Source organism: Saccostrea cucullata, unplaced genomic scaffold (genome assembly GCF_032062105.1).
Source record: "Saccostrea cucullata isolate Sc308-1 unplaced genomic scaffold, CSIRO_AGI_Scuc_v1 ctg556, whole genome shotgun sequence".
Classification (NCBI taxonomy): Eukaryota; Metazoa; Mollusca; class Bivalvia; order Ostreida; family Ostreidae; genus Saccostrea; species Saccostrea cuccullata.
Genome location: NW_026920218.1, coordinates 93,397 through 108,110, shown reverse-complemented (window position 1 = coordinate 108,110; position 14,714 = coordinate 93,397). Strand labels below are relative to the sequence as shown.

The window sequence follows — 14,714 nt, the reverse complement described above, 5'->3', positions numbered from 1 at the left end:
GATTGTATACTGTTGAACGTCCCTCTCCAGAATATTTCACTGATATGGAGACGTCACCATTACGTACCGGTGAAGGGCTGAAAATTTAGGCCTATGCTCGGTACTTAAGGCCTTTGAGCAGGGAGGGATCTTTATCTTTCCACACCTGCTGTGACACGGGGCCGCGGTTTATAAGGTCTCATCCGAAGGACCACCCGATTTAGTCGCCTTTTACGACAAGCAAGGGGGTACTGAGGACCTATTCTAACCCGGATCCCCACGGGGCGACTACACTAAGATACATTATTCTGTGTGTCGGTTTTCGTCATTAAGGTCTTTCGTTTCAAAGGAATACTTTCTTATTACTCCGTTGTTTCTTTTAAACTTTTCTTATTATTCTTACCGATTTTGTGCAGGCGATTTCTCGTAAATGCGTCGATGGATTTTCATGAAACTTTCAGCATTAATGACAAATTATATGAACTTAAGGCGTTTTTTTTTTATTGGATGACGTCACTTCCGATTCGGGGTTTTCTGCGATTTAGCGAGTTTTAGAGGGTAATTTTGTCAGCCAGCAGTTTTCTCAAAAACAGCATGAAATTTTCAGTGCTGATAGAGCAACCTTTTGAGGTGTGTATTTGGTATATCTCAACCACCGGAAGTACGAAGCGCCGACGCTACGCTATGGCCCGAAAATAGTCCTATCGCGAATTTTAAAATTTCGGATACCTTTTCTTCGATAGCTTTTTACCTAGAGATATTTTGTTAAAACATATAAAACAAAAGAAATGTAGAATTACATGATCTATCAGATGACATTTTGAAAAATGGCTGGTCCCTATAATTAGAGCCAAAAGTTTTTCTCAATACCTAAACAAGAGGCCCATGGGCCACATCGCTCACCTGAGAAGCTTTGACAATTCTGTCCTTTACTAGTTTTACCCCTTGTAATACATATTGTTACCCCACCCTACCCCACTGATAATAATTTAGACAATTTGAAATCTACACTACCCTAGGATGCTTCCATATAAGTTTCAGCTTTTCTGGCACAGTTGCTATTAAGAAGATATTCAAAGATTTTTCCTATATATTTCTATGTAAAAATTTGATTCCTCATTGTGGCACCGCCCAATCCCCGGGGGTCATGATTTGTATAATTTAAAATCTTCACTATCCCAGGATAGTTCCACATAAGTTTCATCTTTTCTGGCCCATTGGTTCTTGAGGAGAAGATTTTCAAAGATGTTTCCCATATATTTCTTTGTAAAACTTTGATTCCTCATTGTGGCCCCAACCAACACCCGGGGGTCATGATTTGTATAATTTAAAATCTTCACTATCCCAGGATGCTTCCACATAAGTTTCAGCTTTTCTGGCACAGTGGTTCTTGAGAAAATTATTTTCAAAGATTTTTCCTATATATTTTTATGTAAAACTTTGATTCCCCATTGTAGCCCCGCCCAATCCTCGGGGGTCATGATGTGAACAATTTAGAATCTACACTACCCCAGGATGCTTCCACATAAGTTTCATCTATTCAGGCACAGTGGTTCTTGAGAAGAAGATTTTCAAAGATTTTTCCTATATATTTCTATGTAAAACTTTGTTTCCCCATTGTGGTTCCGCCTAAAACCCGGGGGTTATGATTTGAACAATTTAGAATCTACACTACACAAGGATGTTTCCAAATAAGTTTCAGCTTTTCTGGCACAGTGGTTCTTGAGAAGAAGATTTTCAAAGATTTTTCCTATTTATTTCTATGTAAAACTTTGATTCCCCATTGTGGCCCCGCCCAATCCCTTGGGGTTATGACAATTTAGAAACTACATTACTCCAGGATGCTTCCACATAAGTTTCAGCTTTTCTGGCCCAGTGGTTCTTGAGAAGAAGATTTTTTAATGACCCCACCCTATTTTTGTCTTTTCTTGATTATCTCCCCTTGCGAGGAGATATGTCCCTTCATTTTAACAATTTAAAATCCCCTTTACCAAAGGATGCTTTGTACCAAGTTTGGTCAAAATTGGCCCAGTGGTTCTTGAGAAGAAGTCGAAAATGTGAAAAGTTTACGGACGGACAAACGGACGGACGACGGACACAATGTGATCAGAAAAGCTCACTTGAGCTTTCAGCTCAGGTGAGCTAAAAAGAAATGAGAATTTGTAATATGTTAAAGAATCAAAGTTTTTCAAAATGTCAAGGTTAATCTATTGGAGTCGTCAAAATTTGTTCGGTTACGTCACTTCCGATCAAACCGGATGTAGTCAGAAAATGTGTATTTTTCTTCGTTTTTGACAAGTTTTGGGAGCATAAAATTCATTTTTCAGTCCATCGTCATCACTTCCTGTCAGACCGGAAGTAGCCAAATGGCTTTTTGCATGAATTAACATAGATTTGAAGGATCAAACCATTTTTGGATGTATTTAGTCTTTTTTTTTTTTTAAATGAAAGTTACTTCCGGTCAAACAAGAGGGAAGACCTACTCGTTGCTTTGCAACGAGCTTTGCTTTAGTTATTCTATTTATTGCATTTGTAAAGTTTTATATCCCAACTGCTATTTTCCTCTTTATTTTTTATAAGTACAAACCAGTAGAGTTTCAGTCTCGACAGAGACTTCTGGTTATTCTCAATACTAAGGAAAAATGGTAATCTTGGTGCGTATAAATGAAAAAATTAAATCTTTTATCCAGAAAATTCACCGTAGAATTGTTCGATAGCAAAATATACACTATATTGTAAGTCCGTGCAATTGTGGTGAACAAACTTTAAAAATGAACGCACCCGGTGAATCTTTAACATCATCAATAACAGAGCTCGTGCCCTGTTTATAAAAACTGGATATGTTTCACGGGTGTGATCGGTTTGCTAAACTGTGTTTTGATAGCCAACATTTTTAATCTGAATATGATTATTTTTCGGGATTCAAGTTTTTTTTTAAGAAAATAGATTGTTACACGAGCAACCAAGTCAGCTTTCTGATTATGAAAGATTGTTTCCTCTAAATTTTAAATGATTCGATTTTAGGGCAAAGTAACCAAAATACACATCTAACCAATTTTCATAATTTTCGGCTACATAGTCAAAAAAAAATTCGCATACTATGTTCTTATGCTTTTCTTTTAAACTGTATGATAAACGTAATGACTTAGCAGTGTAGTTTAAAGTCATAATTTTGAAAATTCTATGGTCATACAATGACCTTGTCAGGAAATACAATTTATCATTCACTCAAATGCTGACTGACGTTTTTCGTGCTGGCAGTTGGTACATTATTTGTACATTGAATTGACAACGGATTTTTCCGTTATTTCCCGATCATTACAAGAAGCACACTGTGTTTATGACCAGTCGGTGGGGGATGCTCACTGCTCCATAACTCCTGATCCTACCTCTGATATTTCGGAAATCCGTGTTTTCACTGCTCCAATTTTTTTGTTGCTTTATGGACTTGGATATTGAAAACTAGTCGTTATCTCCATATCTTCCTTTAAGTATACAATTTGATATGACTATTGAAATAATAAAAATCACAATCTTGACATATATACAAGTACTTCACACCCACAACCTGTATAACTGATTTAAATCTACCCAAATATTATTAAAATACATATTACGAGTACCTTGCAGTTATCTATCTCTGTATCTCACTACAGCTCTTTTGCGAAGGAGTTGAGAAAGCTCGACTTCTGGGGCATATGTCACTATTTACAATCGAATGATTCGTGTCGCCCGCGTGGTGCAGTGGTAAGAGCGTCTGCTCTAGAGTCGCGAAGTAAGGAGTCAATCCTTACGTCGCGGGTTCGAATCCCACTGTGGGACGTTGAGACCGGTCCTTCGAATGAGACCGTTTTAACCGAGGTCCCGTGTCGCAGTAAGTGCTGGCACAAAAAAAGATCCCTCCCTGCTCCATGGACCTGAGTGCCGAGTATATGACAATATCGGCAGCTCTCCACCGGCAAGTGGTTGCAATTGCGTCTCCATATGAGTGAAAAATTCTCGAGAAGGACGTTAAACTATATACAATCAATCGAATGATTTTAACAATTTCATAACGAAAGTACAATACATTGCCAAGAACATTGATGGATTGGTTCCTCTCAAAAATTAAATCGGCTGGTTCCGCGATTCTTTACCAATTATTTAATGACAGATCCTCCATGCTCTCTACTCTTCTCGTCCATCGGCCTCGCGGAAACAATCTGATTCCTCTTGAGTGACTTTGAAGAACCAAAGTATAGTAAATGCTATTTTTTGTAATATTTCATTTAAATTGAATTAAAATCAAAATAATTTTTTCTCCCTAATAATTATACATAAATTCATAAATCATACAGAAAGAAAAATTAAAGTCTGTTGTTGTACTACTTGTGTAAAGTCAAACTTCTCTAGAGCAGAGGTCACGTGCCATAGGGGTCTTTTAGGAGGTCCATAGGCGTCGGAATCGCATGAAATCGAAAGTGGGGGGCTTAGCCCCCCCCCCCTCTTTTACGACGCCTATGAGATCAGTATTTAAATCAACGATTAAGATCATTCCATTTTCATCAAAGCGGTAGGCATAATTTTATCTCCCAAGCCAACACATCGACTCAGCGGGAGGCACAATTTATCTCCCTTTCCAAATCATCACCCAGGGGGAGGTAGCAGATGGAGGCCGATATGCAGAACAATAGAAAATAATTCCAAGCATTGTTGTTTCTATGTTATCGTGTTCAAAGTAATCTGGACGCTTATAATCAAGATCTGTTGTCAGGCAGACATTAATTTGTGTGTATTGGCTCGAACTCCGATCTCGCGAAGTGAACTTCCGGTCCCATTTTTAGCTCAACTGAGCCGAAGGCTCAAGTAAGCTTTTCTGATCACATTTTGTCCGATGTCCGTCTGTCTGTCCGTATGTCCGTAACCTTTTCGACTTCTTCTCAAGAACCGCTGGACCAATTTCAACCAAATTTGAAGGTTGAAGGGATTCAAAATTGTTCAAATGAAGGGTCGCGCCCCTTTCGAAGGGGAGATAATTGAAAATTACTGAAAAAATTATGGCATTTTTTAGGTCACCTGAGTGCGATATCGTTTAGTCAATCGTCGTAAGTCGGGCGTAAACTTTTGAACATTTTAGCTTCTTCTCTAGAAGCACTCAACCAATTTCAACCAATTTTGGTAGACAGCATTTAAACGAAAATTGTGAATTTCATGGTCCCTGTCCCCCTTGGGACTGAGGGGTGGGGCCAAAACCACTAAAATAAATGCAATCTTTAAAAATCGTCTTCTTTACTCCTGGACTTCAAGCAGTCAAATTGTTTGCATGATTGTAATTAGCATTGAGTCTTTTACCAAAATTGTGAAATTCATGGCCCCGGGGTCAGGGGTTCTAGTATTAGGTCGGGACTCCTATTTTTTTTTTTTTTAATGCTTTATTTTTGAAAATTTTTATACTTACAAAAGAAAACAAAATACATACACAAAAACACACCCTCACACACCACACGCACTCTGTGCACCTTTTCCAAATACCAGCTTTCATAATTTCACCTTAAGTAATAATTGGAATTATGTATGACAAATCAAATCAAACATTGCCCATTTACTATACATTTTAGTTCTACAATGAAAATTGCTCTCACAATATTTTTCAATTTTCCTGTAATACTTAAAAATGTTAACAGCTTCTGTAAATTTAGGTATAATACATTGAGTTCTTGAGTAATACAAATACTTTTGTCCTTACAAGATGAGAAAATTTTCTAAACAACTTCCTTCAATATTACCCAGCTTCACCTTTTGTTTTGAAATTACATAATCATTTTCAAATGCTTGATACCAATTTTCAATCGGGACTCTTTTGATTAAAAAGTGAAAATGCATTATTTTTTTTATATAAATCTTCTATGCTCCTGGGTTTTAAATAAACTAACTTATTATAAAGTTATGATAAGAAAGTATGCCTCCACCAAAATTGTGAATCTTATGGCCCCAGGGTCTGGGGTTCTGATGTTAGGAAGAGGCTCTATAATCATAGTATACAGAAATTCTTTGAAAATCGTCTATGCTCCTGGGTATTTAAACAAACTAACTAAGTATATAGTTATGGTGAGGAAATATGCCTCTTCCAAAATTGTGAATTTTAAAGACCCATGATCAGTGGTTGCGGTGCAAGGGCGAGGTTATATATTTATAGTAAAAATTACTTTTTTTTAACAAATCTTCTTCTTTGTTCCTGGGTATTAAACAAACTTACTATGTAGTTATGATGAGCAAGAATGCGTCTTCCAAAATTATGATTTTTATGGCCCCAGGGTCAGGGGTTCTGGTGTTGAGCTCTATTGATTATATTTTGAAAATGCATTATTTCTTAACACATCTACTACAGACGTACTCCCCAGATATCTACAATGCTGAAGAAACCGGCATCTTCTTCAAAATCCTACCAGACAAGACCCTGGAATTTTAAGACATCGACTGCCATGGGGGAAAGAAAAACAGAACTAACCCTGCCTGCGTATACGTTCTTTTCATTTGTACAAGTTGCAAATACTACTTATTTTCTTTGTTCTGAGAATTCTGAAACTGCTTCTTTTTTTTCTCCTGTAAATGTTCTCTTGAAAGAGCTAGTTAAATTTCATCCTCATGGTCCACGTTATTACACCAGTGGCAATGATGTTGTCATTCAGCTGGGAGTTGCCCCGTGGGAATCCGGGTTAGAATAGGTCCTCAGAACCCCCTTGCTTGTCGTAAAAGGCGACTAAATGGGCGGTCCTTCGGATGAAGATCCCTCCCTGCTCAAAGGCCGTAAGTGCCTAGCATAAGCCTAAATTTGCAGCCCTTCACCGGTAATGGAGACGTCTCCATATCAGTGAAATATTCTGAAGAGGGACGTTAAACAGTATACAATCAATCAATCAGCTGGGAGTTGCTGTCTTTGAATGGCACAGGTGTGAGGTCCTTAGTGGATTCTATGATCATTGGCCTAACAATCTTCTCAAGGAACTTCCTCAACAAAGTCAACATCTCCTTCAAATACCCAATCTTAACTTTATCAGCCTGATAACAGACAACAATGTTTAGATATCAATTTCTCCAATAGGCATTTTTCAAATTTAATTTAAATGTACATGAACAATAATTATTTAAAACATCCAAACGTTCAAACTTTATCCAGAAAATGGTGTTAAATTTGTTAAGTGGGTGAGAAATGAAACTTGGGATGATTGGATCTATTCTACACTATACGTGTAAATGGTTGTTGTCATTGATAAAGGTCTCACCTAATCTCCTGCGGTCACCAACTATCAGCATCCTAGTAGACGACATTCATCTCTTCAGCCAGGCTTGGGACATCGTTACGCTATACACGTTAGGATCCAAGTGAGCCCATAATCCAAACCCTAATTCAGAGGACTCAAACAGCCGGTGAAATTGTGATGCAATACCTAATGTGCCGTGAAAACAGTCAAGACTTTGTGCGCCAGATGAGTGTGATTCTTGCCATTATACGTAGACACAGTATCCATACGAAGTCAGCCCTACAATCAAGAATTACCGGTACAACTTTTTTTCCAGGAGAAGTAAAGAGACGACTTTGTCAAAATATGTGCTGTGATGTGACTCGGTGAAATATTTGACAATTCTGATTATACATTACCATAAATCTGGAATTTTTAAGGTCGATTAATTAAGGTCGATTTTATTTTGCGAATTGGGGTAAAAAGGTGTTCATTAATTTTTACGTTTCAAAATTTTGCGAATGACCACTGCTTTGTTTACATTGTCTTATTGGTAATTTATAAAGAAAAATATATTAGCGATTGCAATGAACTCGAAACTGCTAAAAATTTATCTAAAGCAAAAATTTCCAGGTTAACAGTATATGTTATTGATAAAAAATGATGTAAGAAGAAAAATAAATATCGAAACTTTAAAAAAGTTTAAAAGAGTTTAGCCCAATTCTACATTTCCCCCAATAATTCGATAACTGAGCAAGATATCAAAAATCTGAGATACGATTTTGTGAACACACATTTGAGACGCATTCTGGCCAGCCAAAGCTAGAAATATATGACACCTGTAAGATTCAGCTTTGGACACATGTCGCTTATCCATATTTCCTATGCATATTCACAAGAATGGGAGGTTCTGTTCTTTATCTAGGTGCTTTTAAAGAGGTAAAATAGGTTCAATTCTGAATCCGAAAGATTCCCCTATAAAAATGGCTCCACCTCTTATTTCATGGTCATTAATGACCTTTTAGATCTCCTTCCCTAAATTAGAGTCCCTGTAGTTTAATTAATGATAGCCTCTGTGTGGCTAGCGAAGAAGAATTCCCCATGTGGTCACAGTGATTTATTGCTCCATTCATCAGCAGGCAGTTACAGACCAAGTCAATAACGGCACATTCACATGTGTTAGTGTTTATGTTTGATTACTTTTAAATAATTAGAAAACCATTTAATAATCATTTTCATGCATCATAAAGCAGTGATTAGCATTGGTTTTTAAGCCACAAATCTATAAATTGACAAAAATCTTGAAAAAAGTCTTTGGTGTATCCTTGATTGTACTGGTCTCTCATCATTATCTTCAAAATTTACAATGAGAATTTTTTCAGCACTGACAGAATGGGGATATTATCTGATTACATTTAAAAATTAACAGCATTAAGGCAACAAGAAAAAAATAAATAAAAAACAAGGGGCCCACGGGCCTTATAGGTCACCTGAGTATCATGTAACAAATTTCCAGCGATTGTATTTGGTTCGAGTTTAAATCCAAAGCCATGAAATTCAAAAATTTTGAAAGAGGCACTATTGCTTATCAATAATGTTGACTTTGTTGCTTATATTTTAGTCAAAGTACCCATCTGGCACCCCTGACCTAGAGGGAAATTATCTATTTTGAAAGAGGCCACTTTCTTCATTATAAGGCCAGCATGTTTAGGTTTAGTTATGAAATGAGAAGAAAAAAGTCCCGAAGGATAAGGAAATAAAAAAAATTGATAAATCAATCATTAATATTTGAACATTCTTTTTTATGCTATTGTAATAGGCCCCTTACCACTGGACACATAATGCTAACAATTAGGAAAGTAGAACATTGAATTCCTTATTTCATCATCTGCCAGTTTGGGCCAGTTATATAAATTTTGTGATGTTGGTCAAAATATGTTTTAAAAAACCAATTCTTTAAAAGTCTCTCAATACATCTTCATTTTTTAAATATGTGTTAGGTAAATGTATAGACATTGTTCTAAAATTTACTTGTTGCCTACAATTATAATTCCTATCATACAGGACTCACTGTTGTGTCTCCCTTGATGAATTTGCAGGGGACACCAGACCGAGAGTAGTTGCGCGGCTTTTTAGTGATGCCTGCACTCCTTCACGTCGACCTGGGCGGCCCCCCATCTTTTTCATTTTCTGCTGAAACTTTGATATCAACTTAAACATGAAAACAAGTAAACCAATGGATCTGAAAATAGGAAGCATATGGTATTTAGTACGAAACATATGATAACTAAATTAATAAATGTTAGGAGTTTCAAATAAACAAAACCAAACTATATAAAGAACTATTCACATAACACTGTAGAATTGACAATAGCATTTACCAAGTAATAATGAAACAGTCTAATATCTATTTATTTAACCAATCAATAATTTCCCCCGATTCAGATTTCCGCACACCATAATCATGCCAAAGTTGTGTGAATGGAGGAATTCGTTCTTGGGCAACCAGTAACACTACAGTTTCGCCATTTAGTTTTCTTACCTTTGAATTTAAGTTTGGATTAGTGGCTGAATGGTCGATCAACCGTCCTTTTGTTGATTCAAGATTCGGGTGGCATTTACAGGGTAACTTGGAGGCATCACAGCACTTTTTCGAGCCTTCCGCATTCTTATAAAATAAAAAATAGTTCCCAGCTGGGTCATCTCCATATGTTTTCATTCTTTTTTCTCCTTCGGAAGCCGAAATATGATCCCCATGGTAGTCGCACACAACATCACCCCTCTCAAAATCCCTTTCCATGGTGAATACTCCCTTACCTAGCTCTTCTACATTCCTTACCATTATATTGGGCCACTCCTGGGTTTCTATCAGTCTAACTATGTCCTCGTCAGTTGGACTGGGCCTTGATCTCTCAATATTCCAAAACCCTTCCATTTTCCTTTTCAACAAATCATTTTCTAATTTCTTACCTCTTGAAATGTTTTCAGGAACATTATAAGCTCTTGGAACATGTGTTTTTAGGTCCTTTATGTCCACTTTAGCAGCCCTTGCCTCCCTTTTCAACAAATATCGCGCAGCATCTTCGTGAATCCTTACCTCATAGCGAAGATCCCTGGCTATTTTTTCTCTGTTGCTTTTCTTTATGCCATATTTGCTCAACTCGGACGGTTTGGGAATTGTTGCATCCGCAAGGTCTCCATATTGTCGGGTCAGCGCCGCCTTCACTCTTGTTTTCCCAATTGACCCTGGTTCCCTAGTTGATGTCCTTTTGCTTGGGCTGGGACTTTCTATGGTACCTTTATCTCGAGTTACTGCTTCTTCTCCAGGTTTATCTGTTGTGTCTTTCCTTCTTACCTTTTGTGACGTTGGTCCTTTCTCTTTTTCTGCACCAACTGTGGCTGTCTCACTTACCTCCCTTGGGCCCTCCTCTCTGTAGGCATTGCCTGCTCCTGCCGTGGCATGGTTAGACAGCGATTGTGCGGGGTTGTATATGTCGTAGAGGGCCTGACAGGCAGATTCACAGTTGGCAAACCTGTAACACCTGTCTCTCGTGTCCTCCGAATGGCACATGAAGTCTGAAATGTTTTTAGCTTGTTCACTCGTATTTGCTTGGTTGAAGGATTCATGCGACCTTCTAGCATCCGATGTTGTTATAAAAGTCGTCTTAAAACCGTGCTTCTTTTGTAGGTCATTAATTCCATCTCCGACTTTCAAGAAAGCTTCTCCCTTACTCTGCAGCAGGACATTATCACTCGTGGTCCTGGTTTTTCTAACAATCTCGCCCCTCACCAGTCGCAGGTACTTCTCCAAAAATGATTGCAGGAAAGTATCCATAACAATCCTGGCAAGGTATTTATCAGCGGTCTTATGTTCATGCACTGGGACAAGCATCTTCTCGCCTCTAAACACTGGGTTGTTCTGTGGTTTCTCGAGTGCTGAAATGTAGGTCTGAATTTTCCAGTTCATTACTACTCCTGGCCGATGTCCTTGACGCAAACAGATCTCAAAAGCTATGTACCTGTTAAGTAAAGCTATGTTATCCATCTTTAATGCCTTAACTTTTTCTATTTCATCCATTTCCTTTACTGCAGTGGCTCGAAGTATGTTCACACGTTCAGCAATCTGCGCTGGTTGTAATGGCGGAGGGGCAGTAAGGATTTTCAGCCTGTACCGGACGCGTGCGTCCTTTGAGACACCCACCTTGAGAATTTCGTCGATCAAGTTTCTTTCGGCTTTCAGTCTTTTTCGTTCTTCCCGGTCTTCGACGTAAAGCTCTGATGCATTTACATAATACGAAATCAAATGATTCAGAGACTTCAGGTAATTGTGACTTGTTTGGGGATTGACACCCATTGACTTCATGAAGTCAATGAATTCATTGATTAAATCTCTGTGGATGGTCTTTGTTGAGAAGTCAAGACTACCCTTACCCATTTTATAACACATTCTTCGCCAAATGGTTAACCTTATTATCAGCTTCTATAGATTTTGATTGCAAATACATTCTGTCAAATTTTTCCCATACTGATAAATTTAAAAACTCTTCTTGGACATTATAGAATCCAGAATCTTGCTACTTCTTCTTCAATCCGGTTTTGTATTTCAACTTTATTACCTTACCTTTCCTGCCGTACCCTGGTGAGGATGGATCCCTAGAAGGATTTCGTTTTCTAGGAACGTATTCATGGCCCTCAGTTTCTGATAAACCGCTCAAGTCCGTGATGCAGGCATCTTCTTCGCTTTCCTTGGTGGGTTGGTATGATTCATCATCAACGGAATCATCTTCTGACTGATTCTTAAAGAGCCTTTTTTGTGCCTTCCTAAATTGTTCCCTTTTCGTACTTTGTCTTTGTCTCTGGGGCTGGCTTAAAACTGACAGGGAGAAATTTGGGGAGTAGGGTGAACATTAAGTTAAGTGTAAAATAATTTTTTTGGCTTATACAAATGATACTACATGCCTGTATATATATATCTCTATATATTCTTGCCTTTTAATTGTTGATTTTTTTATTTCTTCGGGTTATTGTTTATTTCTTCCTCAAATGGACTTAACTTCTCCCATAGTTTTATTCATTACATCTGATGCATAAGCAACCCTTTTCAGAAGAATGATGCTTAGACTGTAAGCTATATTAGAGACCTAAACAATGTCGCTGGCAATATGCAATAGCTACCACAGGTAGTTAACTGTTTAAAACCTGGGGGACGAAAATAATTAACAGACAGATACTTTTGAAACGAATACATAATTACATGTATCTCACCAGCATGTCATTGTGCAACAAAGTCGTCAGCATTTTATTTGTCCTTTGAACGTGTGAAACGTTTTGAATGCCTTCGTATCGATGAATTTTACACTAAACCAAGCAATTTTTGTCTTAGATCTAACTTTAATTACCCGCCGTTTCATCTTAAAACCGGAAGTGCGAGTTCGTAAATTTGAAATCTCGATCCCGACGCAAATTTGACATCGGAAAGAAAAAAATTGTTTTATTTTTTTTCTGAAAATTAAAAACCTTGAGCGGAGGGTTTGTAAAACTGAAAAATAGAATAAAACCTGCCCTTTAATATGTAATTTGATCATTAGTATATTAACCAGGAGCAAAGGATAAGATGTTCAAAGAATACATGCATGTCACTATATAATCATTAGAGCCCACCCTAAAACAAGAACCCCTGACCCTAGGGCCATAAAATTCACAATTTTGGTAGAGTCACTCTTGCACTCATACCTATGTACTTAGTTAGTTTATTTAATACCCAGGAGCAGAGAAGAAGATTTTCAATGAAGTCATGTATTTTCACTATATGATCAATAGAGCCCCGTCCTAACACCAGAACCCCTGACCCCATGGCCATAAATTTTACAATTTTGGTAGAGGCACTCTTGCTCATCATAACTATGTACTTAGTTGGTTTATTTAATACCTAGGAGCAGAGAAGAAGATTTTCAAAGAAATATTGCATTTTCACTACCTACTTATTTAGCCCCGCCCTAGCACTAGAACACCTGACCCCAGGGCCATGAATTTCACAATTTTGGTAGAGGACTCATTGCTGATTACAATCATGCAAACAGTTTGACTGCTTGATGTCCAGGAGTAAAGAAGAAGATTTTTAAATATTGCAATTAATTTTAGTGGTTTTGGCACCACCTCTCAGGCCCCAGGGGGCAGGGATCATGAAATTCACAATTTTTGTTCCCCTTCACCCATATATGCTTTGTGCCAAATTTGGTTGAAATTGGTTCAGTGGCTGTAGAGAAGAAGCTGAAAATGTTCAAATATTAACACACGACGGACGAAAACAGATAGCAATAGGTCACCTGAGTTTACTCAGGTGACCTAAGAAGGATATCTTGATATATATCTTGATTTTACAATTCAATAAAATTATCATAAATCAATGTGTACAGAATTTTAACCAAAATAAAGTAAAAATATCATTTTAAATCCATATTTCAGAAAATGTACACATCATTCAAAATTGACCTCAACTTCAAACAAAGTTCATTTGTAGACAGAGGCGATATAGTAATTAATCTCAATGTGACAGATAAAGATAATGCTTAAGATTTCTTCATGTGGAAAGGCAATTAATTCAAAAGGACAAATTGCACAGCCTTCCCAGTTTACAATGGTAACATTCCCAGCAGTTATGTCTCTTTGCCCATTCATTCTTATGCATAGTTAAGGAATCTACCCCACCACCCAGCTCCAAAGCAGAAGACATAGAGAACCAAATTCGGCATCAAAATATGTATTTCTCCTTACTGAACCGCCATACAAAATTTGAACTTGATTGGCAATCATAGAAAAATTATTAGAATGACAGACAGACAGACAGAGTGATTACTATAGGGCACCTGCAAATCCTTGCGGGGCCCTAGTTACCTGTTCAATACAATCGAAGGTCATACCAATATATATTTGATAAAAACGTGCATTAAATCAGAGATAATACGTGTATAAAAATTAACACGGAGTAAGAAATAGAAATGGCAATGTCTTGGATTTTACATCATATATCTAGATGGCTTGACCGAAGAAAAAATTCCAAGAGGTCTTCTGTTTCATGTTACTAAATCTTGTTTGAGTTTGTTTGAAATATAACGTCCTTCTTGAGAAATTTCACTTGAAGTTGGTGGGCTTCAAAGTTAAACCAATGCTTGTGTAACGTGCAACGCGGCCGAGCTTGGTGTGTGGTGATATGTCTTGTATCACCGAGGCGTTACACTAGGTTCGTTAACCTGTTAACTCAGATTTTTGTTGACCAAATAACATTACAATCAAATATATACAAATACAATACAATGTATCAACGGGTTTTTCTTGATTGGATAACCACTAGCTGTGGTCAACGGGTGTCTCCTGCAAGTAAATTTCACTAGTCCTGCCTCTCCACTAGTACTGCTGCATCTTGGCACTTCCCCCACCTCTAATTGTTGTATGCCACCTCTCTCTACAACCAAGTGATTGCCTTATTCAGGTCTTACGTTCATTGGTGTACTGTGA

The 14,714-nt window shown here is 37.5% G+C and overlaps 1 protein-coding gene across 1 annotated transcript; it reads right to left on the bottom strand.

The window, feature by feature from the left end:
* Nucleotides 1-9,606: 9,606 nt before the first annotated feature.
* LOC134245105 (uncharacterized) lies at nt 9,607-11,634 on the bottom strand. The gene has a single exon (XM_062727367.1). It carries the CDS (start codon nt 11,632-11,634, stop codon nt 9,607-9,609), a length of 2,028 nt encoding a protein of 675 aa, XP_062583351.1.
* Nucleotides 11,635-14,714: the final 3,080 nt, after the last annotated feature.